General features: G+C 33.5%; 10 protein-coding genes across 10 annotated transcripts; 2 read left to right on the top strand and 8 right to left on the bottom strand.

Annotated features, from left to right (window-relative positions):
- Positions 1 to 110: 110 nt before the first annotated feature.
- On the bottom strand, positions 111 to 1,834 carry BX664DRAFT_10145 (major facilitator superfamily domain-containing protein). Its single transcript, XM_051539666.1, has 2 exons — positions 1,549 to 1,834; positions 111 to 1,367 (listed from the first exon to the last, which is right to left on the bottom strand). The coding sequence occupies exons 1-2, from the start codon at positions 1,789 to 1,791 to the stop codon at positions 246 to 248; spliced, it is 1,365 nt and encodes a 454-aa protein (XP_051404526.1). The 5' UTR covers positions 1,792 to 1,834; the 3' UTR covers positions 111 to 245.
- Positions 1,835 to 3,086: 1,252 nt separating this feature from the next.
- Positions 3,087 to 5,126, bottom strand: BX664DRAFT_288763 (P-loop containing nucleoside triphosphate hydrolase protein). Its single transcript, XM_051541806.1, has 5 exons — positions 4,927 to 5,126; positions 4,786 to 4,862; positions 3,967 to 4,680; positions 3,674 to 3,910; positions 3,087 to 3,597 (listed from the first exon to the last, which is right to left on the bottom strand). The coding sequence occupies exons 1-5, from the start codon at positions 5,075 to 5,077 to the stop codon at positions 3,187 to 3,189; spliced, it is 1,590 nt and encodes a 529-aa protein (XP_051404525.1). The 5' UTR covers positions 5,078 to 5,126; the 3' UTR covers positions 3,087 to 3,186.
- A 184-nt stretch (positions 5,127 to 5,310) lies between these two features.
- BX664DRAFT_253989 (Alpha/Beta hydrolase protein) lies at positions 5,311 to 6,357 on the bottom strand (the record flags this gene model as incomplete). The annotated part of the gene is made up of 2 exons (XM_051540342.1): positions 5,311 to 6,000; positions 6,058 to 6,357. 2 exons carry the CDS (start codon positions 6,355 to 6,357, stop codon positions 5,311 to 5,313), a joined length of 990 nt encoding a protein of 329 aa, XP_051404524.1.
- Positions 6,358 to 7,120: 763 nt separating this feature from the next.
- Positions 7,121 to 7,458, bottom strand: BX664DRAFT_319982 (uncharacterized protein). Its single transcript, XM_051543043.1, has one exon. The coding sequence runs from the start codon at positions 7,437 to 7,439 to the stop codon at positions 7,182 to 7,184; it is 258 nt and encodes an 85-aa protein (XP_051404523.1). The 5' UTR covers positions 7,440 to 7,458; the 3' UTR covers positions 7,121 to 7,181.
- Positions 7,459 to 7,808: 350 nt separating this feature from the next.
- BX664DRAFT_363176 (peptidase S8/S53 domain-containing protein) lies at positions 7,809 to 9,868 on the bottom strand (the record flags this gene model as incomplete). Its single annotated transcript, XM_051548362.1, has 5 exons — positions 7,809 to 8,179; positions 8,274 to 8,362; positions 8,488 to 8,722; positions 9,050 to 9,359; positions 9,440 to 9,868. The coding sequence occupies 5 exons, from the start codon at positions 9,866 to 9,868 to the stop codon at positions 7,809 to 7,811; spliced, it is 1,434 nt and encodes a 477-aa protein (XP_051404522.1).
- Positions 9,869 to 9,919: 51 nt separating this feature from the next.
- On the bottom strand, positions 9,920 to 13,823 carry BX664DRAFT_319980 (Cullin). The gene is made up of 18 exons (XM_051543042.1): positions 13,575 to 13,823; positions 13,394 to 13,470; positions 13,223 to 13,302; positions 12,977 to 13,147; positions 12,748 to 12,889; positions 12,531 to 12,688; positions 12,415 to 12,483; positions 12,261 to 12,354; positions 12,053 to 12,189; positions 11,731 to 11,988; positions 11,394 to 11,649; positions 11,236 to 11,315; positions 11,028 to 11,168; positions 10,739 to 10,947; positions 10,569 to 10,674; positions 10,369 to 10,503; positions 10,162 to 10,295; positions 9,920 to 9,939 (listed from the first exon to the last, which is right to left on the bottom strand). The coding sequence occupies exons 1-17, from the start codon at positions 13,703 to 13,705 to the stop codon at positions 10,236 to 10,238; spliced, it is 2,304 nt and encodes a 767-aa protein (XP_051404521.1). The 5' UTR covers positions 13,706 to 13,823; the 3' UTR covers positions 9,920 to 9,939; positions 10,162 to 10,235.
- Positions 13,824 to 13,969: 146 nt separating this feature from the next.
- Positions 13,970 to 20,437, bottom strand: BX664DRAFT_288750 (P-loop containing nucleoside triphosphate hydrolase protein). Its single transcript, XM_051541805.1, has 18 exons — positions 20,103 to 20,437; positions 19,900 to 20,032; positions 19,553 to 19,790; positions 19,368 to 19,495; positions 19,108 to 19,307; positions 18,448 to 19,047; positions 18,226 to 18,366; positions 17,870 to 18,151; positions 17,731 to 17,793; positions 17,307 to 17,663; positions 16,940 to 17,216; positions 16,775 to 16,862; positions 15,721 to 16,675; positions 15,408 to 15,641; positions 14,820 to 15,327; positions 14,625 to 14,746; positions 14,455 to 14,556; positions 13,970 to 14,384 (listed from the first exon to the last, which is right to left on the bottom strand). Exons 1-18 carry the CDS (start codon positions 20,262 to 20,264, stop codon positions 14,118 to 14,120), a joined length of 4,857 nt encoding a protein of 1,618 aa, XP_051404520.1. The 5' UTR covers positions 20,265 to 20,437; the 3' UTR covers positions 13,970 to 14,117.
- A 194-nt stretch (positions 20,438 to 20,631) lies between these two features.
- On the top strand, positions 20,632 to 22,152 carry BX664DRAFT_319977 (cyclin-like protein). The gene is made up of 8 exons (XM_051543041.1): positions 20,632 to 20,690; positions 20,773 to 20,900; positions 20,978 to 21,059; positions 21,138 to 21,269; positions 21,340 to 21,463; positions 21,526 to 21,571; positions 21,642 to 21,781; positions 21,853 to 22,152. The coding sequence occupies exons 1-8, from the start codon at positions 20,676 to 20,678 to the stop codon at positions 22,002 to 22,004; spliced, it is 819 nt and encodes a 272-aa protein (XP_051404519.1). The 5' UTR covers positions 20,632 to 20,675; the 3' UTR covers positions 22,005 to 22,152.
- Positions 22,153 to 22,346: 194 nt separating this feature from the next.
- Positions 22,347 to 23,590, top strand: BX664DRAFT_319973 (uncharacterized protein). Its single transcript, XM_051543040.1, has 6 exons — positions 22,347 to 22,509; positions 22,598 to 22,656; positions 22,713 to 22,832; positions 22,944 to 23,104; positions 23,220 to 23,358; positions 23,427 to 23,590. Exons 1-6 carry the CDS (start codon positions 22,392 to 22,394, stop codon positions 23,535 to 23,537), a joined length of 708 nt encoding a protein of 235 aa, XP_051404518.1. The 5' UTR covers positions 22,347 to 22,391; the 3' UTR covers positions 23,538 to 23,590.
- Positions 23,591 to 24,017: 427 nt separating this feature from the next.
- On the bottom strand, positions 24,018 to 26,672 carry BX664DRAFT_354441 (uncharacterized protein; the record flags this gene model as incomplete). The annotated part of the gene is made up of 1 exon (XM_051547743.1): positions 24,018 to 26,672. The coding sequence occupies one exon, from the start codon at positions 26,670 to 26,672 to the stop codon at positions 24,018 to 24,020; it is 2,655 nt and encodes an 884-aa protein (XP_051404517.1).
- Between the last annotated feature and the right edge of the window lie 1,285 nt (positions 26,673 to 27,957).

The raw sequence follows: 27,957 nt of genomic DNA, 5'->3' as shown, positions 1-27,957 counted from the left end.
ATCATTGATCATCTATCCTTTTGATTACCCAAAAAAAAAGACTAACTTTTTATTAATATACAGGAAGAATCATCTAGTCTACATTAAGCAAAAAAAAAAAAAAAAAAAAAGGAACTACAATGATAATAAATACTACTATGGCAAAAAAGAAAATGTAAAACATAAAAATCAAGGATATCTATCTATATATATATATACGTATATAAGTAATAAAAAAAAACAACTAAAAATAAAATACTAAGCTACTAGGCATGTTTTTCATCAAATGGTCTATCGTTGATTTCAGTCTTTGCATCCTTGATAGAGAGAACATCATCATGTTCTGGAATAACATTGGTATCGGGAATCTTACTAGCGACCATTAACATGAAGGGAAAAGAAACCATGACCAAAATCCAGCTGATCAAGCATTCCCACTTCAAAGGAATATCACAAGCATCAATACCAAAAGAAATAGCAGCACCAGCACTTTGCAAAGCCTTATAAAAACCAGCATAACGGGCAAGAATAGTAGGATCATTTGACATGGCACCCATCAACCAATACAAGTAGGATTGATACATAGCATCCGAGAAACCATACAACATATACAAGACAAAAGGTCCACCAAAACCATCCGTTGTCCAATGAATAGGGGAATCATAGCTATTGTCGAATGTCAATTGGAAGATGAAGCCACCAATCCATACGGCTAAGATGATACAGAACATGATAGCTAATGTCAATAGACCACGGGTACGACGAGAAAAGCCTTGATAATCCAACAAAGCACCGACAGCGAGAGAGGCAAAGATTTGCATACCCCAATACATTGTACCATTCAAAGCACGGGTGGCAGAATCAAAGTAAACAGCATTGACACGGAATTGATAAGAATAAAACCAGTTACTTGCCAAAAAAGCAGGGAACAAAGCAACCATACGCCATTCACGCCACACATTCATCGCGCCTTTCAATTCATCCTTCCAGCTTGTATGATGTACCACTGCCACATAAGAACCGTCGGAGCGTATGACACGAGTGGGAGGAGCAAGACCAAGAGAAATCACGGTACCAATAAGCATAATCACAACGAAAGCTGTATATGTTCCAGTGGTAACACCTCCAGCCGAATTGTTGATGTTCATTCCTAAACTAATTACAGAACCAAGGATACCACCAATATTGAATAACGCCCAAAAGATGGCAACAAATTTACCCTTGTTCTTTTCATCAGGATAAGCCATCATGATTGCCCCTTGAGCAGCCCAGAAGACAGCAGCACAACATCCAAGAATAGCACCAGCAGCAATCACAAATCCAGACACTTGTTTACGGTCATATACCCATAAGGATGCGGAATACAGAGCGTAACCCAAAGAACTGATCTAAAATAATTGAAACACAAAAAAAAAAAAAAAAATTAGTATACGAATGTATGTAATAAACGTGATTAAAAATAAACTAATATATATATAGTTGTCCCGCGGAACAGAAACAACCAAAAAAAAAAAAAAAAAAAAAAAGAACCTTTTCCCCTCCGCCCCCACTTTTTAATTGATGTATTACCGTTAAGCAAGAACGAATACCAAGTTGATTGACAATAGAACCAGCAAAAAAACCCACAATACAGAAACAACCATAAAGAGCACCATTAGCAGAATCCACTAGAGTCACATTGGAACTCATAGAACCACCAGCACCTAATCCATTGAGAGCATTGAAGATACCAGGACAACAAAGACAAACAAATCCTAAAAAGGAGACTTGAACTAATGGCGAGAAAAACCAGTCAAAACGTGAAGATGTCATTTAAATATATATATGATGTGTATGTATATTTAAAAAAAAAAAAAAAAGAATGTATATATGAATGGGATATATGTATACAAAAGAAGATGAAGAAAAGAAAAAGAAAAAAAAAAGGGAAAAATAAAATTTTGGACATTTTATATCCGTTTTTCAAATTCAGGGACTTAACCAAATTAGGGAGGCTTTTTTTATTTACACCTAATCATTTCTTGCACCCTGTTTTTTTTTATTTATCTTCATCCAACAGGGTCAGAACCAGTCATCTTGGATTAAAAAAAAAAAAGAAGGTTTTCTAGTTTATCCTTTTTTCCACATGGTTGGTTTAAATCTCAGGTGAATCAAAAAGTTTGATTAACCAGTAAAATAAGATGATGATTCTTTCTCCATCTGGGGCGGACCAAAAAAAAAAGAAATATGAGGTGGGGTTACCCCGAGACCCACATTTTTTTTTAATGAGAACAATGATGGTTACAAAAGAAAAAAAGGTACTCTTACTGAGATTGTTTTCATTGTACAAAGATTCTTTTTTCTTTTTTTTAAAAAAAAAAATGAAAAACGGTGACATGGATGATGGGAGGGAATAACGAGAAAGTTATGTGTTATGTAAGAGACCCTAATAAACCTTAAAACTAGATATGATAATTTATTTTTTTATGTCATGGGAAAAAAGGGTTCTTTGAGGATACAACTAGTGTAACACTTTCCGCGCTTCATAGTCCGTTAAATAAAAGATAAAAATCATTCGTTTATACTTTATTACCCCGCTTTTCCCGTTGAATCCTGGCCAATATTTGGGATTCTTTCCGTGGAACTAGACTTTATATATATTATCAATTCATTAGATAGCTCATCGTGGGAAGTGTAACTGAGATTTAACATCGTCATCCTTTTTTTTTAAAAAAAAGGGGTTTTTAGGAAAGGGTCCTGCTTAAATCATCAGGATGAATCATCTCATTAACAAATTTTTTTATGGAATCCATTTTTTTTTTAAATCTAGTCACAAATAAAGGATTATTGTTGTATCCAGGGAAAAAAAAAAAAGAGAGAACTTTTGAGAGGCTTACAATGTTGTCACTCATCCATCATCACTATCTTCATTATCATCCATCATTAATAACGCCATATAAACAACAAACAAAAGTAATTTAAACTTTGACATTTCTTTTTCCGTGTATGGGGATGATCTCATGTGATGATTGTCCAAAAAAAAAAAAAAAAAAAGATGACGCATTTCTTATCAACATCTTATTGTCTAGAATACGCATATACCCGAAAAGAAAAAGAAGCCCAGCATTGATTAAAAACACCTTCTTTATTAGACAAAACAATAAATAAATAAAAAAGTAAATAGTAATAGATGACAGAAAAGTAAAAGTTAAATAAAAAGTAAGTCTATCAAGGTAACAAAGTAAAGGGGAGTTTTTCTGGAAGAGAGATACCATCTTGACTGACGATTTTTGCCAAATGCATCGCAATAGCAAATTCATGTACATCCAAAGCACCATCAGTATTCAAATCGCTTAGTCGCCATATTTGTGCCAAGACATCATTGGGTAACCCAGATTGCATCAAAAGAGACTTGGCTGCTGTACCAGAGAGCTTGTCGTCTGAACCAACATTTTCAGAGAACATCGTTTGATAATGAGCTTTGTCGTTTGCTGAGATTTGCCATGGATTACTGCTAGGTACTGGTGTTTCATTGGGTTCATCATTAGTAAGGTCAAATGGATTCCTTTCATGTTGATTTAAGGTAGGATTACCCACTGGAAGTTGTGAGATCAAACTTGGCAAATCTACATTCAAGGCCTTCAAAAAAAAAAAAAAAAAAGAATCAGTCAGTTTATTTTTTTTTTTTTGAATCTATTATAATTATTTTATTCACCTCATCCACTTTTAATAAAAGATCTTCTTTCATTGGCTTGAATTTATCCATATCATACACTGATAAAGCTTGTCTAAACTTGTCCACATTAGGAAAATCACCAGCAGGAATATGATAACGTTGTTGTAATTTTATAAATTCTTGGTCCAAATTGGCCAATAAAGATTCTTGTTTTTTCTTTTTTCCAAACATGGCTGGCATTTCTTTCTTCAAATGACTGATGATCAAAGCATGAACCTATCAAAAAAAAAATATGAGATGATTTTCTTTTAGTTTAGTTTAGCTTAACTTACTCTAGCCAATCTTGCTCTTTTGATGATTTCATTCACTTTGCGCATGACAGCTTGACGTTTCAAAGTTTTGAGATCTTTCAATAAATCTTTGGATTCGGCTTCAATGAGATCTCTACAATCATCAAAACAATTGGGAGGTCTTTCTGACCAAAAGGAACCTAAAAACACACGCATGACTTCAGGGGTTTGCACTACTTTGCCTAGGGACCACATCATTGCACCATAAACACGCATCAATTGTTGTTGACTGACCATATCACTTTTGTTGAGCACCACTCTGACTTTTTCTTCTTGTCCACGAAGACTATCGATAGCCATCCTAAATTCGTTCGAGATATCCAACTTGTGAGAATCGAACATCAATAAGATCAAATCAGCACGTTGAGCAAACCAATGAATCACTTGAGTAAAATCATAACCACGTTCCACTGTTTGTTTGTCACCAGCTAAAATCCCAGGAGTATCAATAATCGTCATATTTTCCAACACTGGAGATGATGTTTGTGAGACTTGAAACCTTGATAAAAATGCCTGACCAAAACGATTAAGTCCTCGAAACGGAAGTTCTTGATTTACCGCCGCGGCATTGCCTGGAATCACTCGATCTTCATTGTCATGCATCACAGCCACAAATCGATCCGTCGTAGGTTCTACTCCAATATGTTCACCAGGGTAAGCCTTGTCCAGTAAATACCTGATAAATGTTGTTTTTCCCTTTATTCATCCATATATATATATATATATAAAGAATTAAAATGAATACTCTTTTTTTTTTTGAAAGATATATATATATATATATATATATATATAAAGACTTACAGTGGAGTATTGACCAACAAGTAACACAATAGGCTTGGCAGCAATATCAGAAGGTGTCAAGGGAGAAGAATGAAAACCTAGAATATATAGAAATCATACTTTAATATAAACCATAGATTAAACTTATTTTATTTTTTTTACCTTCAAAGTTATATGTTACTTCCAAAGGTTGAATTTTGTTTTTGTAAATATGTTGGATACGTTGTATATATTCATGATATTCATCATCAAAGTCATCTGGTTCAGGAGAAGAGGAAGCTTTGTTACTGTGTTTCAAATTCAATGAGGACATAATTAAAGTACTTTTTATTAAGATATAAGAAAGAAATGTCAAAAAAAAAAAAAAAAAAAAAAAAAAAGAGAAAGAAATAAAAAAAAAAAAAAGAGAGTAAGAGAAAAAGGGGAAGAGAAGGAGAATGAAAAAATCAAAAAACAAAATACAAAATGGTAACACGAACTGAGCAATATAAAAGAAAAAAAAAAGAAAAAGATATACAAAAAAAAAAAAAAAATAATATTAATACACTAATGACCTTGTTGATATAAATGAGTCACTAGTTCCATATAGAATTCCACCGTGTCAAACTTATCCAATTTAGTATCCATGTTAGCAGAAGATCGCCATTTATATCGTTGTCCATTCAAACTCCAATGATCCGTATTGACAGTCTTGATATATTGTCCCCATTTGGCACTCTTGACACTAACCAATCCATCATTATCACCTTCTTTTTCACGTACCCATTGATTAGGTAAACCCAAAAAGGACCATACAGGAATCGTTGTTGAAGCTCCATATGAATAATATGCCACTCCAGGATCATCAGGTGTATTTGGATTGAAATAATTTTGGCAATAGTCCGTCGTTAAATTGGCATATGCAGGTGTATCAAGTAATTGTACCACACGTTGTACTACTGGATCCAGTAAACTAATAGGCATCTTAGCGATATCCGTTAATGACCAATTCAAAAAAGAAGGATGTTGATTCAATGTTCTTGATATATCTTCATTATATCGTTCCAATTCTTCATTTTGTTCCATCTTTTTGGCCACTGCTGTCTTGATAGCATCCGTCACACCTACACCCACGTTGTCTCGAAACCAATCCATCACTGGTGATCCACGATGAGGTGTAGATACTGTTGTTAATGATAATGGTATATAAGATCGATCATGAATATGAGATAAAAGATATCGACAATCCAATCCACCCTAAAGAAGAAGAAGAAAAAAAAATCAATCATCTATATATATATATATATATATTACCATAGAATGAGCAATAAAATTGACTTGCTGATCTTGTAAAACCGAATTGATAAAAGTATGTAATACTTGAGCACGTTCCCATATACTACCAGTTCTAGGTACTCTTGTCACAATCACTTTTGAACCTAGTTTGGCCAAGGCATCTTCAATCCCACCCCAATAATGAACTTGAAGAAAAGGAAGAGCATCAGGTCCTCTTTTATCAAAACCATAAAGGCCATGGCATAATACAATAGGAGCACGAGGAGCAATATAATGAGGAGTTACAGGAATATCCAAACCAGAAGGAGTATGTTTCATGGAACGACCTACTAAATTTTTGTCTTCTTTGGATGATGTACTTGCATGATGTTGTCGATGAAAAGGTTTTTTGGATATCTTGTGACGACTAGCATAAATAATCAAGGAAGTATAAGGTTGTTGTTGTTGTTGTTCTATATTATAGTCTTCTTTGCCGAGTTTGACCCGTTTTTGATTCTTTTTGACATTAACAAAAGAACCTCCAAGTGGTGATAAGTTGATAAAAGTGGCCCGAAGTTGATTTAGTAAGAGTGACAGAGATACTGACACCATGGCATCGGATCCATAACCCAAAAGAGAAAAAAAAAAGTGAGAAAGAATAAGAATAAAAAATAAAAAAAAAATAGAAAAAATGAACTAACTTTTGACCCCAAAGCGTGGGCAAATTATTTAAATCTCCTCCAATAGACATAAACTATGTTATTGATAGAATCATTCTTTTGATCATATTCAATAATGATGATAGATAAAAATCAATCAATTAAGAAAAGATGAAAGAGGACATAGGATTCTCTTTATTTCTGTAACAAACACCCTAGGAGAAAAAAAAAAAAAAGAAAAAAAGCTCATGGTACCTTGACTTGCTAGTTTTCTACTTGATCATATTCGGCCATTCATCTCCTTCCTTTTATGGATTGACTGATGGCTCCCAACAGTAATGGGTGATGTATGTGAATGAATCTATTATGATGATCAAAAAATATATCATACAAAAAATTATCATCACATATAACAAAAAAAAAGAATCTTATTTTATATAAAGGTTTTATTTGTGAAAGAAAAAAACGAGAAGTGTCGAAAAGGAGTATCATAGGAAAAAAAAATCAAGCTAAGGCAAAGGCAGCACTAATGGCAAATACACCAAGGAAAGAAATGGTTTGGAAGGCCATATTTGGACTAAGGTAAACAGCTGCTGAAACTGCTGCAGAAGAAGAAGAAGAAGAGGCACTACCACTAGAACTACCTGAAGCACCAACGCTGGAACCACCTGAAGCACCTCCACTAGATGCTTGAGCTTGAGCAAAAGTCACCATCAAAAAGAGAGCAAAGCAGAGAAGAATAAATCCTTGGTATTTCATCATTGATAAAAAGTAATTGAATGATTATTTTTTTTTTTTGGAGTACAATTGTCCATTCATCTTCCCTTTATATAGACAATTGTCATAAGAAAAAAAAGTGTGACGATTCAAAGTAAATCTTTTTGTTTCTAAAAAAAAAATGTCGATCCAATTAGTCTAAGCTACTAAAAAAACTGGAACGATCTAGTTTTTCTCGTTCCTTTGATTTAGTTGATTTTTTTTAGTTTTGAAGCTAAAGCCCCTGACAAATAAAAAAAACTAGAATCATTACAACAGTAAATTTTATTTTATTCACATTAAAAATTTTGATGAAATGTAAATGAGTAATACAAGTAAAAATAAATAAATAAAAAAAAAAAGGAGAGAAACTAACTAAAATGAAAGATTGGGTATAATAGCCACTAATACAGTAAAAATAAGAGTGAGGAAAAATGGAAGATGAAGAGAAGAAGCTACACTAGAAAGTTGTCCACCAAATGCCCATAAAGGTTGACCATCATCAGGTTGAGTATATAGAATATTGACAGCTGTGTCAAATGGATGATTAACATTACCACCGCTGCTACTTGATTGAACTCCAGTGTCAATAGCATTATCCAAAACTGATTTATTGGCATTTCCATCTGTATTGTTGATTGCGAATTCCAAATAAACCAACGTGGAGATGTTTTTCATATAGGTGGATAATTCAAATGGTGTATAATCTGCTTGTGCTAAAAAAAGAGCCATGCTACCTGCCACATCTAATAGCATCCCATTCCAAATAGAGTATAAAGTCAATCATCTAGATTTTATATGCATGTTCTTTTTTTTTTTTTTTTTGATCGGGTCACTTACGTGGTGCTGCCATTGATGTGCCAGTTAAAACGTCAGTTGCACTAGTGCTATTACTTGTAATTGACTTGATATCAGTTCCAGGAGCAAAACTAAAAAAAAAAAAAAAAAAAAAAAAAAGACAGTGAACACCGTCAAATAAAGAAATCATGTAAATATCTCAATAATAATAATAATCAATAATAGGAATTAAAAAAAAAGTCATCATTTAACTTACATATCAACACATTTTCCAAAATTTGAATAATAGCTAATAGTATCATCACGATCAAGAGCACCCACTGTCACAACACCAGGAGCAGAACCAGGAGAATACAAACAAGCATCTTCACCATAATTGCCTGCAGCAACCACAACATGAATTCCAAGTTGAGTTACTTGTTCCACTGCATCATTGGCTACTTGATTGTACAGAGCACCCAAAGAGAGATTGACAACACTTTTGGTTTTGCCTTGAGTTGGTGGCGAAAAAGAGGATGATGAAGGTGAGGCATTGGATGGAGTAGGCATGGTTTGATTATTAGTCGGTATATCCAATCCACGACTTTGTATTTGCTGAGAATGGAGAGTAGGGGCTGAATGACTGGCTTTGTTGATAGTAGAAGAATGATTTTTCCCTTGTTGGTGTACCATTTTGCCATTAACAGGAATAGGTGTAGATACATCAATAATGGTAGTTGAAGAAATAGGCTGTAATATGGTTGATGATGATGATGGTGGTGTTGCTGTTGTTGTTGTTGTTGTTGTTGAGGTATGTTGTTGTACGACCCAGTCTAAACCTTTGAGTAAATCTGATAATCGACCATTACCATCACTATCTAATGTTTTGACCGAGACCACTGTGGCTCCTTTTGCTACACCGTAAGTTGATCCGCAACATACACCAGCTACAAAAGTGCCATGACCATCATAGTCTGTAGGATCATCATCACCCACAATCGTTGCACCAATTTCAACTCGACCTTTCAAATCGTCATGATCCACCATTACGCCTGTATCTAGTACATACACTTTGACTCCTTGACCTTGATTGGAGGCAAATTTGTATAGTCCATCTAGTCCTTGTCGTTGATCAATGCGATCCAGTCCCTGCATCCAAAAAAAAAAAAAGAATCAATGATGAATGAATATCATTTTATTGGTTTTTTTTTTTTTTTTTTTTTTTTTACCCAACTAGGTACATTATTTTGTACCATTTCTTGCTTAGAGAAGGTAATATCCTTAACCCAATAATGTAGAATATCAGAAGAAGAAGAAGGAGAAGAAGGAAACGTATTTTGCGATGAAACGTTTATGGTAGAAGGATGCTGCAAGGAACCATATAAGGATTCAAAAGCTCGAGAGGCAAAAGCACCAGAATACCAGTGGAAGTTACCAATGGATGACACTTGAACAGAATCCAAAAGAATGCGGGTATCGGTGGTGGTATTGAGGTCATTGACTTGTTGATACATGAGTTGAATATGATTGTTCATGTCATGTCGAGAAGTACCATGTTTGAAAACGAGAATATAATTGTCAATAGAATCATCAGTAAAAACGCATGGTAGGTTGAAGGAAAAAAGAAAGAAGAGTGAAGGAATGACAAAAAAGAGCATGTCATATAAATTTTAAAGGCGGGCGTTCAATTGTCAGGGGTAAAGAAGAGAGTGTATGTGTGTGTGTGTGTCTAAATGAGAGGAAAGGGTAAAGAAGGTGATCACTTCTTCATGGAGTACTTTTGCTACAAACGAAAAAAAAAAAAAAAAAAAAGTATATTGATTTTTTTTTTAATTATCATTGATGTTACACTGAACATGTCGGCACCCAAGTTCTCGACCCGATTTCAAATCGATAAATCAAAAGAATTTTGTTTATTTCGAAGAGGTATTTCATTCAAATGAGAACAATAATAAAAAAAAGAAGAAGAAAAAGAAGGATGGAATATAAATGTCATTAAAGATAACTAAAAGGTAACTAAAAAAACTAAGCAACATAACTATACATATCCTTTTGTCCTTCAGCTCGTTCAATGAATTCCTTCTCCTATATTATAAAATATACAAAATTGGATATTAATAAATACAATCACCGCTTTTTATTTTTTCTTTCTTTTTACCAGTAGTATATCAATACATTTCTTGATATCTTGTACTTTAGGTTTGAATCTGGATTGTAGTTGAGTAATCACTTCTTCAATAAGGGCAATATGTTTCATCACTTTTCGTGTTTTCATAATTCTAACAATCGCAGCCTATATATTATATTATATTAATAATAAATCAATATATCACGCTAAATATAATTTCAATTCCGTACCTGCATCAAATACTTTCGATCTTCTTCAATCGTCTTGTGAGTTTCATCCGTTTCCACTTTTTGTTCTGTCTTCATAGAAAAGTTCAAATTGATGCGCACTTTTTTACTGTATAATTATATATATAAAGTGAGTAGATGATTCTATATTTGATTTTAAACTTTTTGTTTACCTCTTAAAATCAAAGTTAAGTTCATATCGAGATCCTTCGTCACCCACTTTTTCACCATTCGTTAAGAGAAGTACACGAGCCTTGACAAGGATACCAAGAGCAGGATTCATAGCATCAGGAGATAATCCAGTATTAATTTGAAGTTCTTCATATGCATAGCTGGTGGCATTATTGTATTGTAAAAGCACACCCATTTGATATGCAGAGACCTGTATCACGTAAAAAAAAAAAAAAAAAAAAAAAAAAAAAAGTAAGAAGATGAATATATATAATAACAGTTTTGTATTACCTGCAAGGCATATCCAGTCTTGCTTGCTTTAAGATAGTTTGTCTTGAGTTCAGCTTTTGACAATTGGAATAACCAGTTCAATTTGCGTCCTGAATGTTTATTTTGATAAAACTTTTGGAATCGATCATACATTTTCACAACCTATATGGACAATATCAAAATTAGTATATATATTTATATATATATATATTATTCAGTTATTCCTTACATCATCGGGAATATTGAAGTTGGTGGTTGGTGGGTTCAAAGGCCAAGATCCAGCTCCAAGTACAAGTACGTTGAAATCAGCTTATTTGTGTTAAAGAGTGAAAAAAAAATAATATCATTAGCCTTTAATATATATATATATGATCTCCTTATTCTTACCATTGGCACCAGATGTTTCATGATGTGATTGAACATCCTTGAATTGATCATTCAATTCCTTGCTAAGTGACATATCCGTAAGCATACGTTGCAATTTTGATGTATATTCAAATCCACAAGCTTCTTTCAATTTGGAGATCATACTGCCTTCAGCATCATCGGATGCAGAAGTGCCATTAACCAATCGTTTTGCCAACATTTTAGAATAAAACTTTTGAAATACATCCTTATCTTCCACATACTTGAATACAGTCATCTAGAATAATTATAATTATAAAAAAAAAATTAGAAGAATGAACAAAAAAAAAAAAAATAGGTTTTATAACCGTTGACTTACCACACTGTTCAAAACATCTTCCAGTTCATTTTCTTCAGGATTCTTGGCGCTCTTCTTCAATAAGGAATCACAGAATCTTGCCAGTAATTCTGGAGATTTTGAAGTGGATGTCTTGCACACTTTGTTTCTATTGACAAATTCACCACAAGCTTTATCCAATGACGCTACAAATCCAGCTTCACCATTAAATGCAGTTTGTACCAAATCATTATATTGCCTATGAACTTCCAAGAGTGCTTCCACATAAGTTTTCGGATCCTATTAAAGAGAGAAAGGTTAATATTCCATCTTTTATCGATCTACTAAAAATAATATAATTTACCACAGCTTCTTTTTCTTGTTGACCAATACGTTCAACAGCACCAAGTCCCGCCTTCCGTACATGACTTTCAAAATTGATACGAAGAGGATCCAAACCATCAGGTATACGTGCCAGAAGAGCATACATTCGATGAAGATCTACAAGTATATTGGAATAAGTAAGCATCATAACAATATTAAATAAATCATCTACTCTTTTTTTTTTTTACCATCCTGTTTATCCAGATTAAGCAAATGTTGGAATCCATCAGATATAACTTCAGAATGATTTTTGACTAGGACAATTTCACATGTTGATATGAGCTACAATCCAAATAAAGGGTGAGAATTCCATTGTTAATTAAAAGAATGAGTAGTACTTACAGTTTTGTGAGTAGATTCATGCAAGTACATTTCCACGCGGTTTTCTTCTTCAAGTAAACGAGATTCAGCCTAATAGATTTAAATTAATATACATTTGAAAATTTGGAAGAGGTTACCTTTTTCATATAATCGGGAACACTGTTTTCGCTGACGAACTTTTCAGATTCAGTTCTGTAATAGACTTCAGTTGCTTCAATAAAGGGAGTTTCGAAGAATTCTTTATAGACAGAGAAGTTCGACTTTGTAGTATCCTTTGAATCCAAACCCAATGCAACTAAAACGCGTAAAAGTAAAACATAAATATATTGAATCAATTTTTCTTTTATTTCTTACCAAATGATTCCACCACACTTTTGATTAAACCAGTTTCGATAGATTCACCATTTCTTTGACGTTCAATTAATTTCAATACTGCGGCTATAACGTTATGATGGACATATTGGAATAAAATGCGTTTCCAAGTCACCAAGGTGAGCTAACATTGATATATAAAAAATAATATGAATAAAAAAAAAAAAAAAAGAAAGATGAATTTAACTTTATTACTATCGTTTCTACTTACAGTGAAAATGTCATATACGTCATGTTTTTTATCTTCATCGATTTCGCGTTTGACCCAGTAACGGTTGAGATACATAAAGATGTTGTTGATCAAACGAGCTGCGGTGGTATATCGTACCCATTGTCTCGTATAATACTGTAATAAGTCTTCGTCCATGTATTGTTCAGATTCCTAAAAGTGTTTTAGTTAGTATATTGAATAAAATAAAAACACAATAATTTTTTTTCCTTTTTTTTTTCTTTTTACCAAACGAATATTCTTCAAATGAGCTTCCAAATATTGTGTCAAGCTATTGTATAATTCGGCACCGATTAGATTAGCTGATCCTATTAGAAATGGAAATGGGAAAAAAAAAGTTTTTTCATTAATAAAACTAAAAGAGAAGGAAAGACTCGAAATATATAGATATATATTTACCTCGTTGTGGATTGGCTGCACCAAAAGAAGCAGATGAGATGGTATTATGACTTCTAGCACAAAAATTGTGGACAGCACTAAATAAGCAATAGTAAATATACCAAAACAAAAAAAAAGAGTGAGTATTATTTCTAGATTTCAAAATAAAAAAAGAAAGTATTTGTATTTTATTTTATTTTACCTATAAAGAAGTGTATAACGTACACTGGTAAGACCTTCATCGAAACGATTCATAATCTGATCGAGACCTTCTTCCAAATAATTCCAGGTTGCAGCAAAGTCGGTTGCTGCAGGTAATTGACCAAGGCTCATTATGAAAGATAATAAGAGTTGATTCTATGGTGAGAAAACAGTGATAAAATAAAATAATAAGAAGAAGAAAAGGATGGGCGAGATGCAAAAGAAGGGGTGAGAAAGTCAAAGAATATAAGAGAGAAAAAAGAGAGAAGAGAAAGAGAGAAAAGCAAATATGAAATGCTAGCTTTTTTTTTTTTTCTACAGCGCAAGTTGAAAATTCGATTAAACGTCATCGTATGACAAATCTCTCCTTTTTACCTATAAGCATAAAGCATAAAAAAAAGCTCAAAAAACGTCTTTCCTTTTCTTTTTTTTTATTAAGAGAATAATAGAATGTCTAATTGATAAAAATGAATACAAAGAGACTAATAACTAACTAACTAACTAATATATATATTTATTTATATGTATACTATGAATTTCATACTTAGACCATCGTAGTTTCAACACCTTGTTCTTTGTTGTCAGTATCTTTTTGAGGAGTTGTATCAAGTAGAATGGTTAATCGTCGAAGTCGTGGTAAATTGAGCCAAGCTGGTAAATATTTCTGAGGTTTTGTATGGCGAGGAATTGGTATCTCGAAGGGATTGGTCGTATCATCAATGGCAACAGAATCTAATAATAATACATCACTTTGATCACCACTGACAATATGATCAGCAACAGCTTTCAATATATCGGGACTAATAGGATTCTATTGAAATGAAACTATACATCAGTAACCATATCATCACCTTTTTTTTTTTTTTTAATTTGATCCTTACTTCATAATCCGCAACAAGGTAATTTGATATCAGTTTCTGAATTTGTGTAGGGGAAAGAATCCAACATACATCGTATATGTTGTCAATATCTTCCAAAGTGTTCTAATATCATATTAAAAATAAAATCAGATATTAACATTTCATATATTCACTTTTAATTTTATTTTTACCTTTTTGAATTGTAACAATTTTGTTGATTGCATCAAATGTTCTAATTGGAGAGTACCTTCAGGAATATCATGACTCTTGCACCATTCTTCAATTCGAGTGATGTTGTATTGGATTTGCATGGCTATTTATACACATAACAAAATAAAATTAATTTAAAAAAAAAAAACTTTTCTATATATATATATATTTGTTACCTCGTTTCCAGGAAGCAAAATTCTTTCTCATCAATAAGTCATTAAAGGCAGAGACACCAATCATCTTGAGAATTTCTGTCAAAATTTGAGTTGCTACTGATTGTTCCAAATAGTAGCATTTCATTGTACGATAGAGCTTGTTCAAAAAGTGTAGGAGTTCATCCATTGAAAAGCTTGGTTGAGAGGATCCAGTTAAAAACTTGTTGAAGAATCTACCATTGTCAGCAGTTACAAATCCAGGTAGAGATTGATTTTCGATCACAGAGGGAACAACCATCTTGGAAAGACGTTTCTTAGCTTCCTTCATCCAGGCATGGAAAATATTGTCTTCAAGACATTGCATTTCAAACTTGATTGTTGCCATCAACTTTTCAAATTCATGCCAACTAGAATTACCATGTAAATCACGTTCCAAATCCTGTTCTGCCCGACACACCAAAGATAACAATTCATGAATATTCGTCAACCAGAATGCACATGGTACTGTAGCTTCTTCACCAGTAAAACCCTATAATGATATTTAGCATTTATTTCATATCTTTCATTTCCCTTTTTATTTTATTTTATTTTTTTTTGTCTTTTTCTTACCAGACATTGCTTTTGTATGGTATCCATCACCGAAAACAATAGACGTTCAGATTCTTCAATATAACCAAGTTTCCACATTTCTATCACAATGATACCAATCACATGAGCTGGGAAAACTACTTCTTTTTGAGAAGGTGGGTTTTGCATATTTGGTAATGGCATTTTGAGAGTTTTAATCAATCCTTCCAGTACTTCGTCATGTAAAGCTTCTTCGTCCCGTAAAATGTTGTGAATCTAAATGAAATATATAATAATATTAGATTTCCACAAAAAAGAAAACCCCATCCAATATTTTTTTTTATTATTATTTTACCGCTTCTTCTGGATCACCATCAAGTCCTTCCAAAGTTCCACCAGCTTTGTTGCCTAGCAAAGAGCCAAAGAATGCCAAAGAAGTGGGACGAGGATTTTTGGATAATTGTTCTGCCTTTCGTACATTGTCAATAGACGTTTTGGGTCGAGTATCAGCCACGTCTGCAGCACTATTACGACGAGCTTTGCGATTCACAAGTCCATGAGGAGATCGACTACGTTGACGTTCAGTATGTTCTTTTGCATCCAAAGGTTTCATAGGAGAAGCAGACATATTTCGAGGTCCAGGAGAGGCAGATGTATCACGGTATCCTCCTGCAGGTGAAAGACCACGGATATTGTTGTTCGATTGTTGACGACGAGGAGCATTCATCATTTGAGCTAATTGGGCTTTAAGTCCAGCAATTTGATTCTTGAGTTCAGCCACTTCAGTTTCATCCACAGCAAGAGCATTCTGTTGTCGTGCTTCTTCAAGAGCAGATTGAAGTTGTGCATTTGTTTCCTTCTCAGCTGAAAGAGCACTTGTCAATTTGGCCAGTTCACGTGCTTGGGTATCGAATTTGGTCAAGGTACTTTGATTCTCCTTTGTAAGGGAATCTCGTTCTGCTTGTAATGTATCCCAGTCTTGTTGAGGTACAGTTGGTAGCTGTAACTTGGATTCTAGTTCTTTGTTCTTTTTGTCCAATTTGTCATATTTTTCTGTCCAAGTTTTGATTTGAGATTCCAATTGAATAGTACGATCGTTCAGAGCTTTCTTGTCGCGAGTCAATCCAGTCACCGTTTGCGTCAATTCTACCACCTTGCTTTCCAACTTGTAAGAAACTTCTTTGAAGTGACTAACAGATCTTGCTTCTTTTCGTAGATCCATCAATTGTTTTTGAGCCACGCGTCTTCGGATGCATGACTGAAGTAGAGTTACATATCCCAGCTGAGTCTTGACGTAACGACGAGCAAACCTATTGCATGAATCACAGATTTAAGTAAAATAGAATTAGATCATGATGCATATATGAAAATAGATTATGATCTTTTTTTTTTTTTTTTTTTGTGATTACCATCCTCGAACAGCGCATTGAATCTGTATAGCAGCCTGGTTTTCTTTGACACTAGAGAAGTCCCGTCTTGCGATATGTCCACGGATGGCTATAGAAAAATATAGAAAAAGTCAGTAAATCATCCCATTTCAATATAAATCAAGTCCATATGATTTCAAAATTTACCTGTTTGAAGTTTGAATACAAATGTCTTCTTTGCCAAAAATTCCTTTCGAGCAGTATAACGTCGCCAGTGTTTTTGTACAGTGATAGCGGCATGTTCTTCTTGGAGAGACTTCAGTTGAGCTTGGGCTAATTTGCTTCGAGCAATACATTGCAGACGGAGAACAAGATCACGCATACGCATATATCGAGTACGGTAGACGAAGCGACGCATATGTTTTTGAAGTAATGTAGCACATTCATCATACCGGTCAGAACGTAATTTTTCAAGATAGGCAAGCTAATAAGAAAAAAAAAAGTAAAAATTAAAAAAAGAACTCTTTCACAATGATTTTTACTTCATTGAGAATATCATTTCATTTTATTTTACCTGACCAGCTCGGAAGAATATCTTTGTTGTACCCACTTGATATTTGTCTTCTTCTTGAATAGACTTATCGAGAATGGTAGAGCATAGAGTACGAACATCAGGTGATGATGATTTAGTATCCCAATGTTTGGAAGGAACTAAAGCATAATAACGATCAGCAAATTCTTCAAAAGTCCATCTTGAAGGATAACCAGCACAACTAATTCGGATGGTTTCCAACACACCACAAGCACGTAATTGAGATAACACCATATTGGGTTCAAATTCCCATGCGACCTTTGCTTCGTTGGGTTTGATACATCGGATGTAATGTACATTTGTTCCGCCAATAGTATCCATGAGATTGATCAAAGATAACTATAATACCAGAAAATAAAAAATCGTTAGATTCAATTTGATACTAAAATGTAGTATATAAATGTACCTTGAAAATCGAGCCTAGAGTAGGTTTTCTTGCAATCATACTCATACGCTTATTGGCTTGAGGCTACCGAAAAAAAAAGAGTAATGATTAATTCAAAAAAAAAAAGAACATAAAGATACACACACACAAACACACTTACAGTAGGTGCAGGATTGTTGCTTGCAGCCTTGTCTAATACTTCCTTCAAAAAGTCAAATTCTGTTGCTTGCAGTAATGACATATGTTCATCAGGTACTGAATCCTTATTCTTGTCCAAAAAGTTTTCAGCTTCATATTGTACATCATGAGCATAATGGGCAATAGTGAATGCATTGTTGGAGAACCGAGGTTTCTTGAAGTGACTCTTGAATTCTGGTTTGTCAAAGTTGGTGTAAAGTTTTTGAGAGAAACCTTGATCAGAACCAGCAGGCAAACGAGATTCCTAAAGTTGATATAAAAGAAAATAATGATTAATTTTAGTTTTTTTTTTTTCTTTTTGTATCTTTTTGAACTTACTTCATCCAATAAAGACAAAATCCCCAATTTCCCTTCAATCAATTCAATACACTTTTGATTGTCACTAAATTCAATAAAAGTCCAATTGATTTGTTCACGAACGTATTCCTCTTGTTCCAACTTGAATACATGTTGATTGAACTATGTAAAATAAAAAAAAAAAAAAAAAGCGATGAGAGACAAAATATATAGATTAGCAAAAACTAATAAAAAGATATTTACCTGTTGTTGCAGCTTTTCATTTGCATAATTGATACAGAATTGTTCAAAGGAATTTTTCTTGAAATGTTCAAAACCATAAATATCAAGTACACCAATAAAAGTAGCAACCAAATTGGGATCACCACAAGATAAACTATCGTTTGTCACACCAACCAGCCAGTCGAATAGATTGGAATACACATATTTGGCCACAGAATCTTTGACAACAGTTGCTTGAGCCGGATTAAGGTTAGTGACGATCTTTTCGGAGCGAGTAACGATTTGTTTTCGTACGATCCATTTTCTGAATTCAGTTGTCTTAATACCAAGTAATCGAGTGGCTGTTAATAAAGCAGGATCATTTTCCATCAACATTGCATCCCCACGACCAGTAATTTGAATGTTTCCCACATGAAGCAAAGCAGCCAAGATTTGAAAGATCTTCCATTGTAATTCCACTGAGAGACCCACAGTTGATAAAGCCTTTTGAGTAACTTCAAATTCATCTGCATCATTGACACCAGGAATTGTACCAGTTCCACTTTGATTGAGATAGTGAAAGTCGCTATATGTACCCAGTTCAAATTTCTTTTTTTCTGATGATGGCGCACCTGCACATAACTATTAAGATTACATCCGATTAGTACTCCGCTGTATATACAACCTTAAAAAAAAAGTTACCTGGTAAAAGATATGGTAGTTACGTTCCGTTTCAGGTTGAAAGATCAATCTTGAACGTTCCAAAAGGTATGTTCTAATTTTTGCACCAATAATGTTGGCTCCATCATCAAATTGAATTTCAATGTACTTGCCAAACCGAGAACTGTTGTCATTTCGTGTCGTTTTCGCATTCCCAAACGCTTCCATAATAGGATTTGTTGCTAAATAAAATAAATAAGATGATCAGTTCCTGAAACTCTCTTCTTTTTTGATCCACTTACCCAAAATTTGTTCTTCCACTTCAGTCATTGAGCCATCCGTCTTTTTACGTTTCCCAGTAGATTCTTGATCATCAGCAGTTGCAAAATAACGCATAATATACTTTGCACTAACAGTTTTACCAGCACCACTATATATATATAATAGTGAGCATAAGTATAGATTTGTTTGTATCAATATGATTTACCTTTCACCAGAGACCACAATGGTTTGATTTGATTGTTCTCTAATCATACATCGATAGGCATCTTCAGCAATGGCAAATAAATGAGGTTCCAATTCACCACGTCTTTTTCCAGAATATTGTTGTACGATATCAGGATCATACAGAGCCACACGATCAAATGGATTCATAGCAATTAAAACAATCCCAGAATAAGTATAAATCAATCGTTGCATATATCGTGTTCGAATAGTATTGAGTACTAGATACAAAACAAAAATAACAAAGTATAAGTTATCATTCATAATATTTTTTCCAATATCTAACCCAAACATACACTCTCTCCGTTTCCTGTTTTTTTTTTATCTTACCTCCAGGTTCATTCAAGTAACTTAAATTGGTAAGATCATCATTGAATTCTAATTTGGGAGGATTTCGAAGAGGAGGCAAATTGGCACCATCATTCTTTTGAATATCGGATAGAGTAGATTCAAATACATATTCCTATATTATTGATAGCATTTATAAATCAGTAACAGTTTAGATTGTTTATCTCTTTTTTTTTCTATATTACCTTTTGATCGGCATCACCTTCGAATATAAGTTTCACAGTATCACCAGAAGTTTCATTCAATATACAAGTAGCAGAAACCCAGGCTAGTTTTTCGTCAGTAAACCACGCCTTTGTTCCCTTGGTATAAACATCGACTGCTTGGGAAGCCGCCGTAAGAGACATGTGTAAAATAAGACTAAATGTTTGTAAGTTATATGTTTATATGTATAAAATAAGACTTGTATAATACTATATTTTTAAAAGGTTGAATATAAAAGTAAATAACAACCTTTTTCTACGCGGTAAAACGATCAAGATGAAGATAAAGAACTAAGTAAAAAAAGAAAAGAAAAAAAAAGGCAGAGGAAAGAAAAAGACTAGCCAAAAGAGAGAGATTAAATTTCAAAATCCGTGTGAGTGTGATTTCTTTTTGAGCCGGTTCGAAAAGTCAAAAAAGAAAAAGAGATCTAACACCCCGCGGCCATACGTCATTGGATGAACAAAAAGAAAAGAAAAAAAATTCTTTCCGCTCTCTACTTTTTTTTTTTTTTTTTTTTTTTTACCATTTCATAACTTGGGTCATTTCTCGATGCCATGATTATTGATCAGGTAATCAAGATACTGTTTTTTTTTTCTCCTATCACATATATTCTTTTGACATATTTTAATGGTTTTTATTTGTGGGGTATAGTGGCTATATACTAAAGACGAACTTCTTGACACGCCGAGTATCGCGGACGGAATCACTTTTGAACAAGAACAAATGGATCGAACAAAAGGTTGTCATTATCTTTTAGCTGTAGCTGCTAGACTTAATTTGTAAGTTTTAGAGAGAAAAAAAAAAAGAAATAAAAAAAAGAAAAGGAATATTCATTATATGTATTAAATACCTATAGACCTCAACTTGTAGTGGTTACAGCAGCAACTTTTTTTCATCGATTCTTTATGCGACAATCGATGAAACGCTTTCATATATATGTAAGTTTTTGAAATAGAATGATTAGTTTATTTCTTAACTCACTTTTTCTTTTTTTTTATTTATTTATTTATTTATAGGATATGGCAGCAACAAGTCTATTTGTTGCAACAAAAGTAGAGGAAAGTACGCGAAGGATTAAAGATTTTGTAAATGCTTGTGCTCAAAAGGCATCAAAGAATGACAAATTGATACTTGATGAAGATTCAAAAGTAAAAGTCAAATGACTATAAAATAGAGATTATCTATCTAACCAATGTATATTTTGAATATAAAAATTAGGACTTTATCAAGTGGAAGGATACCATGTTATGCAACGAAGTCATTCTACTGGAAACTTTATGCTTTGATTTATCTATACAACACCCTCATACCTGTTTACTTGCTATGGAAACTCAATTAAATAGTAAGTAAATTTTTTTTAAAAAAAAAGAAAGGAATTGTATTTTATTTAATTTTATATATTAGTTCCAGGATCAATGTTGAGAAAAGCATGGATGTTATTATATCAATGGTAAAGAAAGATGAGTATATATATATATATATTTATAAAAAGAATGACTAATGCTTTCTTATAATGGTAGTTGTGGATCTCCTTTATGTGTATTGTATCAACCGAATATTGTCGCTGGAGCGGCATTATTATTAGCTAGTCATTTATCCTCTGAACCCTTAGAAGAAAATTGGTGGGAATTAGCCAATCTGGATGGATCGATGATTCATGGTAAATCAAGATTATGTATAATATTGGATAATTATAATGTATGCATATATTGACATTTTATTATATTATAGAATTAGCTTCAGATATGTTAGGATACTATCTAGACCATTATATCAAAAAATCATCATCATCGTCATCATCCTCGTCATCATCATTTTTATCATCATCACCTCGTCCCATTCATTCAAACAACCACCATCACACCAATATCAGTCCATCTTAGTGTATATTTTCGTAGTTATAGATATTGTTATTTATTATATAGTCTTCTTTATTTTTTTCCAATCCTTTAATCAATAAATTATAAATATTATTTTTAGGGCATTAACTGCTGACAAACAAACTAACAAATGAATAATCGATTGTGAAACATGATATTGATAGGCATAGCTGAACATCTTGGAGAACAAAAAAAAAAAAAAAAAGAGTTACACCATTCCTCTTCAATGTCTGGAAAAACCAATGTACCACTAACTGAGTTTCTTTCTGTCATATATACATATATTTATTGTAATTTCTTTAACATAAAAAAGGACACAAAAAAAAAATTCTCTATTCTTTTTTTTTTTTTTTTACTTTATCTTCTCTTATTCTTACATTATCTTTTCAAATGGCTAATCTTCCTGATTTTATGACTAATCCTAATGCTGTCTTAAATGACACTGAACATGAATGGCGTTATAATCGTGTACCTGATTATAAAAAAGTCAATGAAACTTTTGATCTCGGTAAAAATTCATTCATAGACAATTATAATCAAGTAAAAAAAAAAAAAAAAAAAATCTAATCATCATCATCATCATTTTCATTTTAAAGAAAAAACTGTGACTCATGAAGAAGGTTCTCTGGGTTGGTTAGTATCCAATCTTGTGAAGGTAAAAAAAAAAAAAAAAAAAAGGATGGATTACTAAATGATATCATTCTTTATTAGAACTGGGAAAAAGAAATGTCATATAAACTTCGTGCTGATCAAATTCGTACCATTAATCCTGAAAAGTATAAATTTTCAGTGAATGGTCATGAATGGCATACTGTGGAAGAAATGCTTAAGGTATATATAGAAGGAATCAATGTCGGAGTTACCCTGAAAAAAAAACCACAAGAATGGGCCCATTTTCTTTTTATATTACACTACTAACCCAACTTTAACTTTCTTTTTTAGATTGGTACTTATAATGCTCTTATTGGCGATACAGAACTTTATAAAGCTAGTGAATTGGATTTTAGTGAATCTCATAAATTATTCAAACGTTGTCTTCGTACTTTTTCATGGGAAGTACTTGAAGTTTATAGTGGTCCTCCTGTTGTTGCTTTCAAATGGCGGTAAAATACTTTTATTAGAAAAAAAAATTTTTTTTGTCCTACTGTGATATCTCATCTTTTTTTTTCCCTTTTCTTTTCTTTCTTTTTTTTTTTTTTTTTTTAAAAAAAAACCCAGTCATTGGGGTCTGATGACTGGTGATTTGAATGTAAATCTTGGAAATGGTAAGAAATTAGAAGCACCTGCATCCAATGAAGTGGTTCAAAGCTTTGGTGTAACTGTCGCCCATGTCAATGACAAATTCCAAATCGAGAAGGTAAATCTCGGACTCATATATAATTTATGATATCCTTTGTTTTATAACATTTTATTTTATTTTTCTAGCTTGAAACTTTCTATGATCCTAACGATTTGATGATGCAATTATCCAAGAATAAGAAGAAAGAAGGTGAAAAGACTGATGCTACCGGTGGCAAATGTCCTTTCATTCCATAAGTTAGTTGATTTCCTCTTGAATTCATCAATAAAATTATTCTGGTTTTTTTTTTTTTGAGTAAGGTCTTATATGAGAAGAAAAGAGAAAAAAAAAATAGTAAACATCATGATGATTGATGGAGAATGGATAGTGGATGGTAGATGATGGATAATATAGATAGTAGAAGGGCGGTGATGGATAATATGGATGATGATATAATGATGAATGATCATAAGACTTAATGGTTGAAGAAAAAAAAAATATGTCAACCCAATAATCCACATCTTCCAACAAAAGAATAAATATATACACAAATCATCGATTTCGAACAAGCTCCCAAAGCGTTTATTGAATATATATATATAGAAAAAAAAAATTGAAAAACTACTATAGTAAAAAAACAGTGGTAACATTTTAAGCTAAGGCGGGAATTTATTGTTTGCATTTTTTCATGAATTTTTTTTTTCTTTTTTTTTTTCTTTTTTTTTTTTTTTTTTTTTTTATCCCTTTAACGATTGTAAATAACGATCACGTTCACGCTGTGCTGGAGTCTTTCCATTGGATTTATCATTATTGTTAGAAGCATTTGCACTCCAAGGCATGGATCCTCTTTGTTGTCGACCTGTCCTCATGGTACCAAAATTCTGTTTTTGTTCCTTGGTTTTTCCTGGCGTATCCTTTTTGGCTGGTGTTTGCTTTGGTGTTGTTTTTGGCTTTGTTGGTTTTTCCTGCTGTTCTGTTGACTTCTTTTTACCGACATGGGATTCTATGGGCTCATTTTCTGGAATCATGGTGCGAACGGTGGACGAAGAAAAAGATACTGTGGGAGTAGGACCGTTGGCAATACCTTCTACTGTTACCAAGTCTTCACTCATAAATCCAGATGGCAAACCAGGTCTATTTTGATGACGACCATTGGATCGAAGTGACAAAGAAGCAAGATGTTGATTCAATTGACGTGGATTAACACTTCCTGGAGGTGACTTGCCATACAACAATGAAGACCGGTTACTGGCTATAGACCCTTGATCCGATAACCGATTTGTATTCCACGTAGATTGTAATACACGACGTACGCTATCAACATTGCTTCCTGCGCCTATTGTACTGTTTCTATTCTTGACTCGTATGGATCCTGGTGCACTTGGTATGACTCCTGTTGTTGTTGTTGTTGTTGTTACGGATGATGGTTGAACTGGTTGTTCTAACGATGGTCTCTCTGATGGTTGCATTGGCTGTGGTGATTGCTGTGGTATAATGAAGCTTGTTTGTGACGTGGCTGTGGATGATGGTCTGGATACTATTGTTTCCTTTACAACTGAATCAGAGGAAATAGATGTTTTGGGCTGGTATTCTTCGTTGGTGATTGGAACTGACAATGGTAGTAATTCATCATCCGGTACTGCATATTTGATGGAAGTCTCTTCTTGGATGATGTTATTTTGGTATGATTCTGGGGGTGATGGCTTGTCATCCATCTCTGGTTCATCTTCTTTGGTCAAGGCTATACGGATTTTGTTCAAAGTGGCTCGGCTATAGGTAGATGCTGGTGACGATGAAGTAAGATCAGTCAATTTGGAGAATGACTTGGGTAAAGGCTGATTTAACAAGGCTTCTTTGGATGGAACGGATGGTAATACTGGTGACGATTGACGATGATCAGCAAATGGTGAGTTAACATCTTCTTCTTCTTCTTCTTCTTCTTCTTCTTCTTCTTCTTCTTCTTCTTCTGGACCATTCACTTTACATGCATCGACGCTGTCAGCAGTTTGATCTTGTGATGACCACCATCCTGCCATCTCATGGAGACTTGGTCGTACACTGTTTGCAATGGATCTAGTTGCTATTGAAGAATGGCTATTCTCGACAACTGTGCTATCTCGAACCAATCTACGGACAGAACCTGATGTGATGGAAACAGTATCATTATTGCTATTGTTTCGAAGTGCTGATACAATAGATACATTATCACGCTCATCTGAACTTTGATCTTCATTATTCAAATCATCAACAACATCATCGTCGGTGGTTGGCCAGGCAAACATGCTTTCAAGATCATGTTCAAACAATTTGCGATTTTTGGTGGTCTTTCTCGTTGAATTGGTATTATTGTAGTTGATATCTTCGGATGATGATTCTCTTGATGCTTGGTATTGGTCGGCTTCTTCATCCGTTTGGCGAAAAGGTGTTGATGACAAAGAAATAGTTTGCTTGGTAGTATCAAGAATAAAGGCTTCAGGCTCAGATTCAGGTACGTCAACTGTTAGTGGGGGTGCTGGTGGGGAGGATATAGATGGCGACAATGGTGGTGGTGATGATGATGGTGGTGGTGGTCGTGATGATGGATCTTTGTGTGATGGAGTTGGAGGAGGAGAGTCATTACCAACAGCGGTAGAGGAAGGAGAAACAGGTGGATCAAATATCTGATAAACATTAGTTTTTTTTGATGAGGATTTTTGTCGACGTAGGGATTGACGAAGCGTACTCCTGATGGTAGCAGCGGCTTTATGTGGAAGGTTACTTATGGTGTCATAAATGGCGATGGTGTTTCTATGATCATGATCGGCAAGAGTGTTATCATTCGCAAAATCAATGGATACAAACTCTTTTTGATCAGAACTTATTTGCTTGTCGGTACTGGTCATATACAATTCAAACATACGATTTGCTTCTTCGGAATTCAACTCCATCTTATCAGTAAAGAAGGATGTCGTTGGTGGTGGCATTGGCAACGAAATACGGAATTTATTATTATTGTTATAATTATTGGATGAAGGACGTGTGGATGTTACAGGGACATCATCTGCAAATGTACGATATTTAGTTGTCGACAAATCATCATTATCATCATCATCATTATATGGATTAGCTGAATTTGTGGCAGTGGTTGGTGTACAAGGTTGACTACTGCTGGTGCTGCGTGTGATGGTTGTTGCTGGTGTGAACATCTTCTTTTCTTGGATGGACTCATTAGTGGTGATGGTTGCTCCAGTGACAATGGAATGGAGACCTTGTTTATTATTTGGATATTCCTCTGGATCGACAGTAGATCGTGGAAATCGGCGGCATCGCAACAAACAATACAGTAAACCGATGATAATGCATGTGACACATATGACAAGAACAACAACACTCCAAACTGGAAGCGCTGGCATTTGTATTTAGGTAAAAGATGGATGATATAAATTAAAATATATTAACCTATTTTTTTTTTTTTTTGTGTGTAATTTATATTAGATTAATATATTAGTTGTTGATGATTGAATAAAAATGATTGGACCTGATGAAATAGGATGGCTTACGTTAATTTGTATTATGGACTCTATAGGAAGAGGAAAGGATTATATTATCAAACGAATGACGAGAACGACTATAGTATACACACTTAATGATAAAGGGAAGAAAAAAAAAAGAGAGAGAGAGAAAGTGATACGATAGAAAAGAGAACGAGAATTAAGAAAGAAAGAAAAAAAAAAAAAAGAGTTATCAAGGGGTGGTGGTTAGTAACCAGAATCGATGAATTATTTGAGTAGGAGGCAGTAATGATATAAAAAGAAAAGGAAAGGGAGAGTAGGAGAAACAAGCTGCAACAAGAGAACTTTGACCTATCATTTCAATTAGATTTTCAAAAGAAAGAAGAAAAAAGTTACTAACAAGGGGAAGAACAAAATTGAAAGGAGAAATCAAAAGTAAATCGTCCTTCCTCTAATGATTTTTTTTTTTTTTAAAAAAAAAAAAGGGGAACTATAGTTATCTGTTAGAGATCAAGAGAAAAAAAAAAAAGAGGAGCAAAGGAAGGAGTATCAAACATACAATTGAAGTGAGGGATATAAAGATGTAATCTTTTACTCTCCTTTTTTTTTTTTCTCAATTGAATAACTCGTTTTTTTTTTTTTGTTTTTTTTTTTTTTGTGTGTCTTTCATTTATTTTGTAGTTTTGTTTCTTTTCTTTTTTTTCTCATCTAGAAAAAAAATAATACCACGTTTATCCATTTTAGGAAAGATCAGGGTAAAAGAAAGATGATATACTTGACAACATGTCTTTTTTTTTTTTTTTTATTAATGTATTCCTTTTCATTTGGAAATGAATCAAGGGTTTTTGTAATGGAAGATCGGATGATAAAAATAAGGATATCCCACAATTTGAATAAATCATCTGAGTTGGACAAAGCAAGATGTTGGATGGGACCAAATGGGGAGAAATTCTTTAGTGAACATTAACATCGGATATGTTAATCAAGCGGACATTAAGTTCGTAGGAATCTTATTACAGTGGTTACTTACGCGTTCCCGTCCTCAAGATCCCTTCAATTTTTTTTTTTAAAAAAAAAAAAATGAAAATTGAAAAATGACAACAGTAATCGATGGAAAAAGTAGTCTTTCATTCTTTTTCCTTCCATATCACTTTAATCGGAGCTTACACAGATCATCATCATAAAA

The sequence above is a fragment of the Halteromyces radiatus genome (assembly GCF_025201355.1).
Source record: "Halteromyces radiatus strain CBS 162.75 chromosome Unknown BX664scaffold_1, whole genome shotgun sequence".
Taxonomy (NCBI): Eukaryota; Fungi; Mucoromycota; class Mucoromycetes; order Mucorales; family Cunninghamellaceae; genus Halteromyces; species Halteromyces radiatus.
The sequence above is the reverse complement of the archived record's forward strand: the minus strand, read 5'-3'. Positions and strand labels throughout refer to the sequence as shown.

What these genes read in the sequence shown, in the direction of transcription:
- BX664DRAFT_10145 (XM_051539666.1), bottom strand. Translation starts at nt 1,791, where the DNA reads ATGACATCTTCACGTTTTGACTGGTTTTTCTCGCCATTAGTTCAAGTC. An exon ending in GTATTCGTTCTTGCTTAACG is followed by an intron (nt 1,368 to 1,548) that starts GTAATACATCAA and finishes CAATTATTTTAG; the next exon opens with ATCAGTTCTTTGGGTTACGC.
- BX664DRAFT_288763 (XM_051541806.1), bottom strand. Translation starts at nt 5,077, where the DNA reads ATGTCCTCATTGAATTTGAAACACAGTAACAAAGCTTCCTCTTCTCCT. An exon ending in AGTAACATATAACTTTGAAG is followed by an intron (nt 4,863 to 4,926) that starts GTAAAAAAAATA and finishes TATATATTCTAG; the next exon opens with GTTTTCATTCTTCTCCCTTG. An exon ending in AAAGAGCAAGATTGGCTAGA is followed by an intron (nt 3,911 to 3,966) that starts GTAAGTTAAGCT and finishes TTTTTTTGATAG; the next exon opens with GTTCATGCTTTGATCATCAG.
- BX664DRAFT_319982 (XM_051543043.1), bottom strand. Translation starts at nt 7,439, where the DNA reads ATGATGAAATACCAAGGATTTATTCTTCTCTGCTTTGCTCTCTTTTTG.
- BX664DRAFT_319980 (XM_051543042.1), bottom strand. Translation starts at nt 13,705, where the DNA reads ATGAGCCTTGGTCAATTACCTGCAGCAACCGACTTTGCTGCAACCTGG. An exon ending in ACGTATATGACATTTTCACT is followed by an intron (nt 12,890 to 12,976) that starts GTAAGTAGAAAC and finishes TATCAATGTTAG; the next exon opens with CTCACCTTGGTGACTTGGAA. An exon ending in AATGTATTGATATACTACTG is followed by an intron (nt 10,296 to 10,368) that starts GTAAAAAGAAAG and finishes TTTATAATATAG; the next exon opens with GAGAAGGAATTCATTGAACG.
- BX664DRAFT_288750 (XM_051541805.1), bottom strand. Translation starts at nt 20,264, where the DNA reads ATGTCTCTTACGGCGGCTTCCCAAGCAGTCGATGTTTATACCAAGGGA. An exon ending in TTACTTGAATGAACCTGGAG is followed by an intron (nt 19,791 to 19,899) that starts GTAAGATAAAAA and finishes TTTTGTATCTAG; the next exon opens with TACTCAATACTATTCGAACA. An exon ending in AGTGGAAGAACAAATTTTGG is followed by an intron (nt 19,308 to 19,367) that starts GTAAGTGGATCA and finishes TATTTTATTTAG; the next exon opens with CAACAAATCCTATTATGGAA.
- BX664DRAFT_319977 (XM_051543041.1), top strand. An exon ending in GTAGCTGCTAGACTTAATTT is followed by an intron (nt 20,901 to 20,977) that starts GTAAGTTTTAGA and finishes AAATACCTATAG; the next exon opens with ACCTCAACTTGTAGTGGTTA. An exon ending in TGAAACGCTTTCATATATAT is followed by an intron (nt 21,060 to 21,137) that starts GTAAGTTTTTGA and finishes ATTTATTTATAG; the next exon opens with GATATGGCAGCAACAAGTCT.
- BX664DRAFT_319973 (XM_051543040.1), top strand. Translation starts at nt 22,392, where the DNA reads ATGGCTAATCTTCCTGATTTTATGACTAATCCTAATGCTGTCTTAAAT. An exon ending in CAATGAAACTTTTGATCTCG is followed by an intron (nt 22,510 to 22,597) that starts GTAAAAATTCAT and finishes TTCATTTTAAAG; the next exon opens with AAAAAACTGTGACTCATGAA. An exon ending in ACAAATTCCAAATCGAGAAG is followed by an intron (nt 23,359 to 23,426) that starts GTAAATCTCGGA and finishes TTATTTTTCTAG; the next exon opens with CTTGAAACTTTCTATGATCC.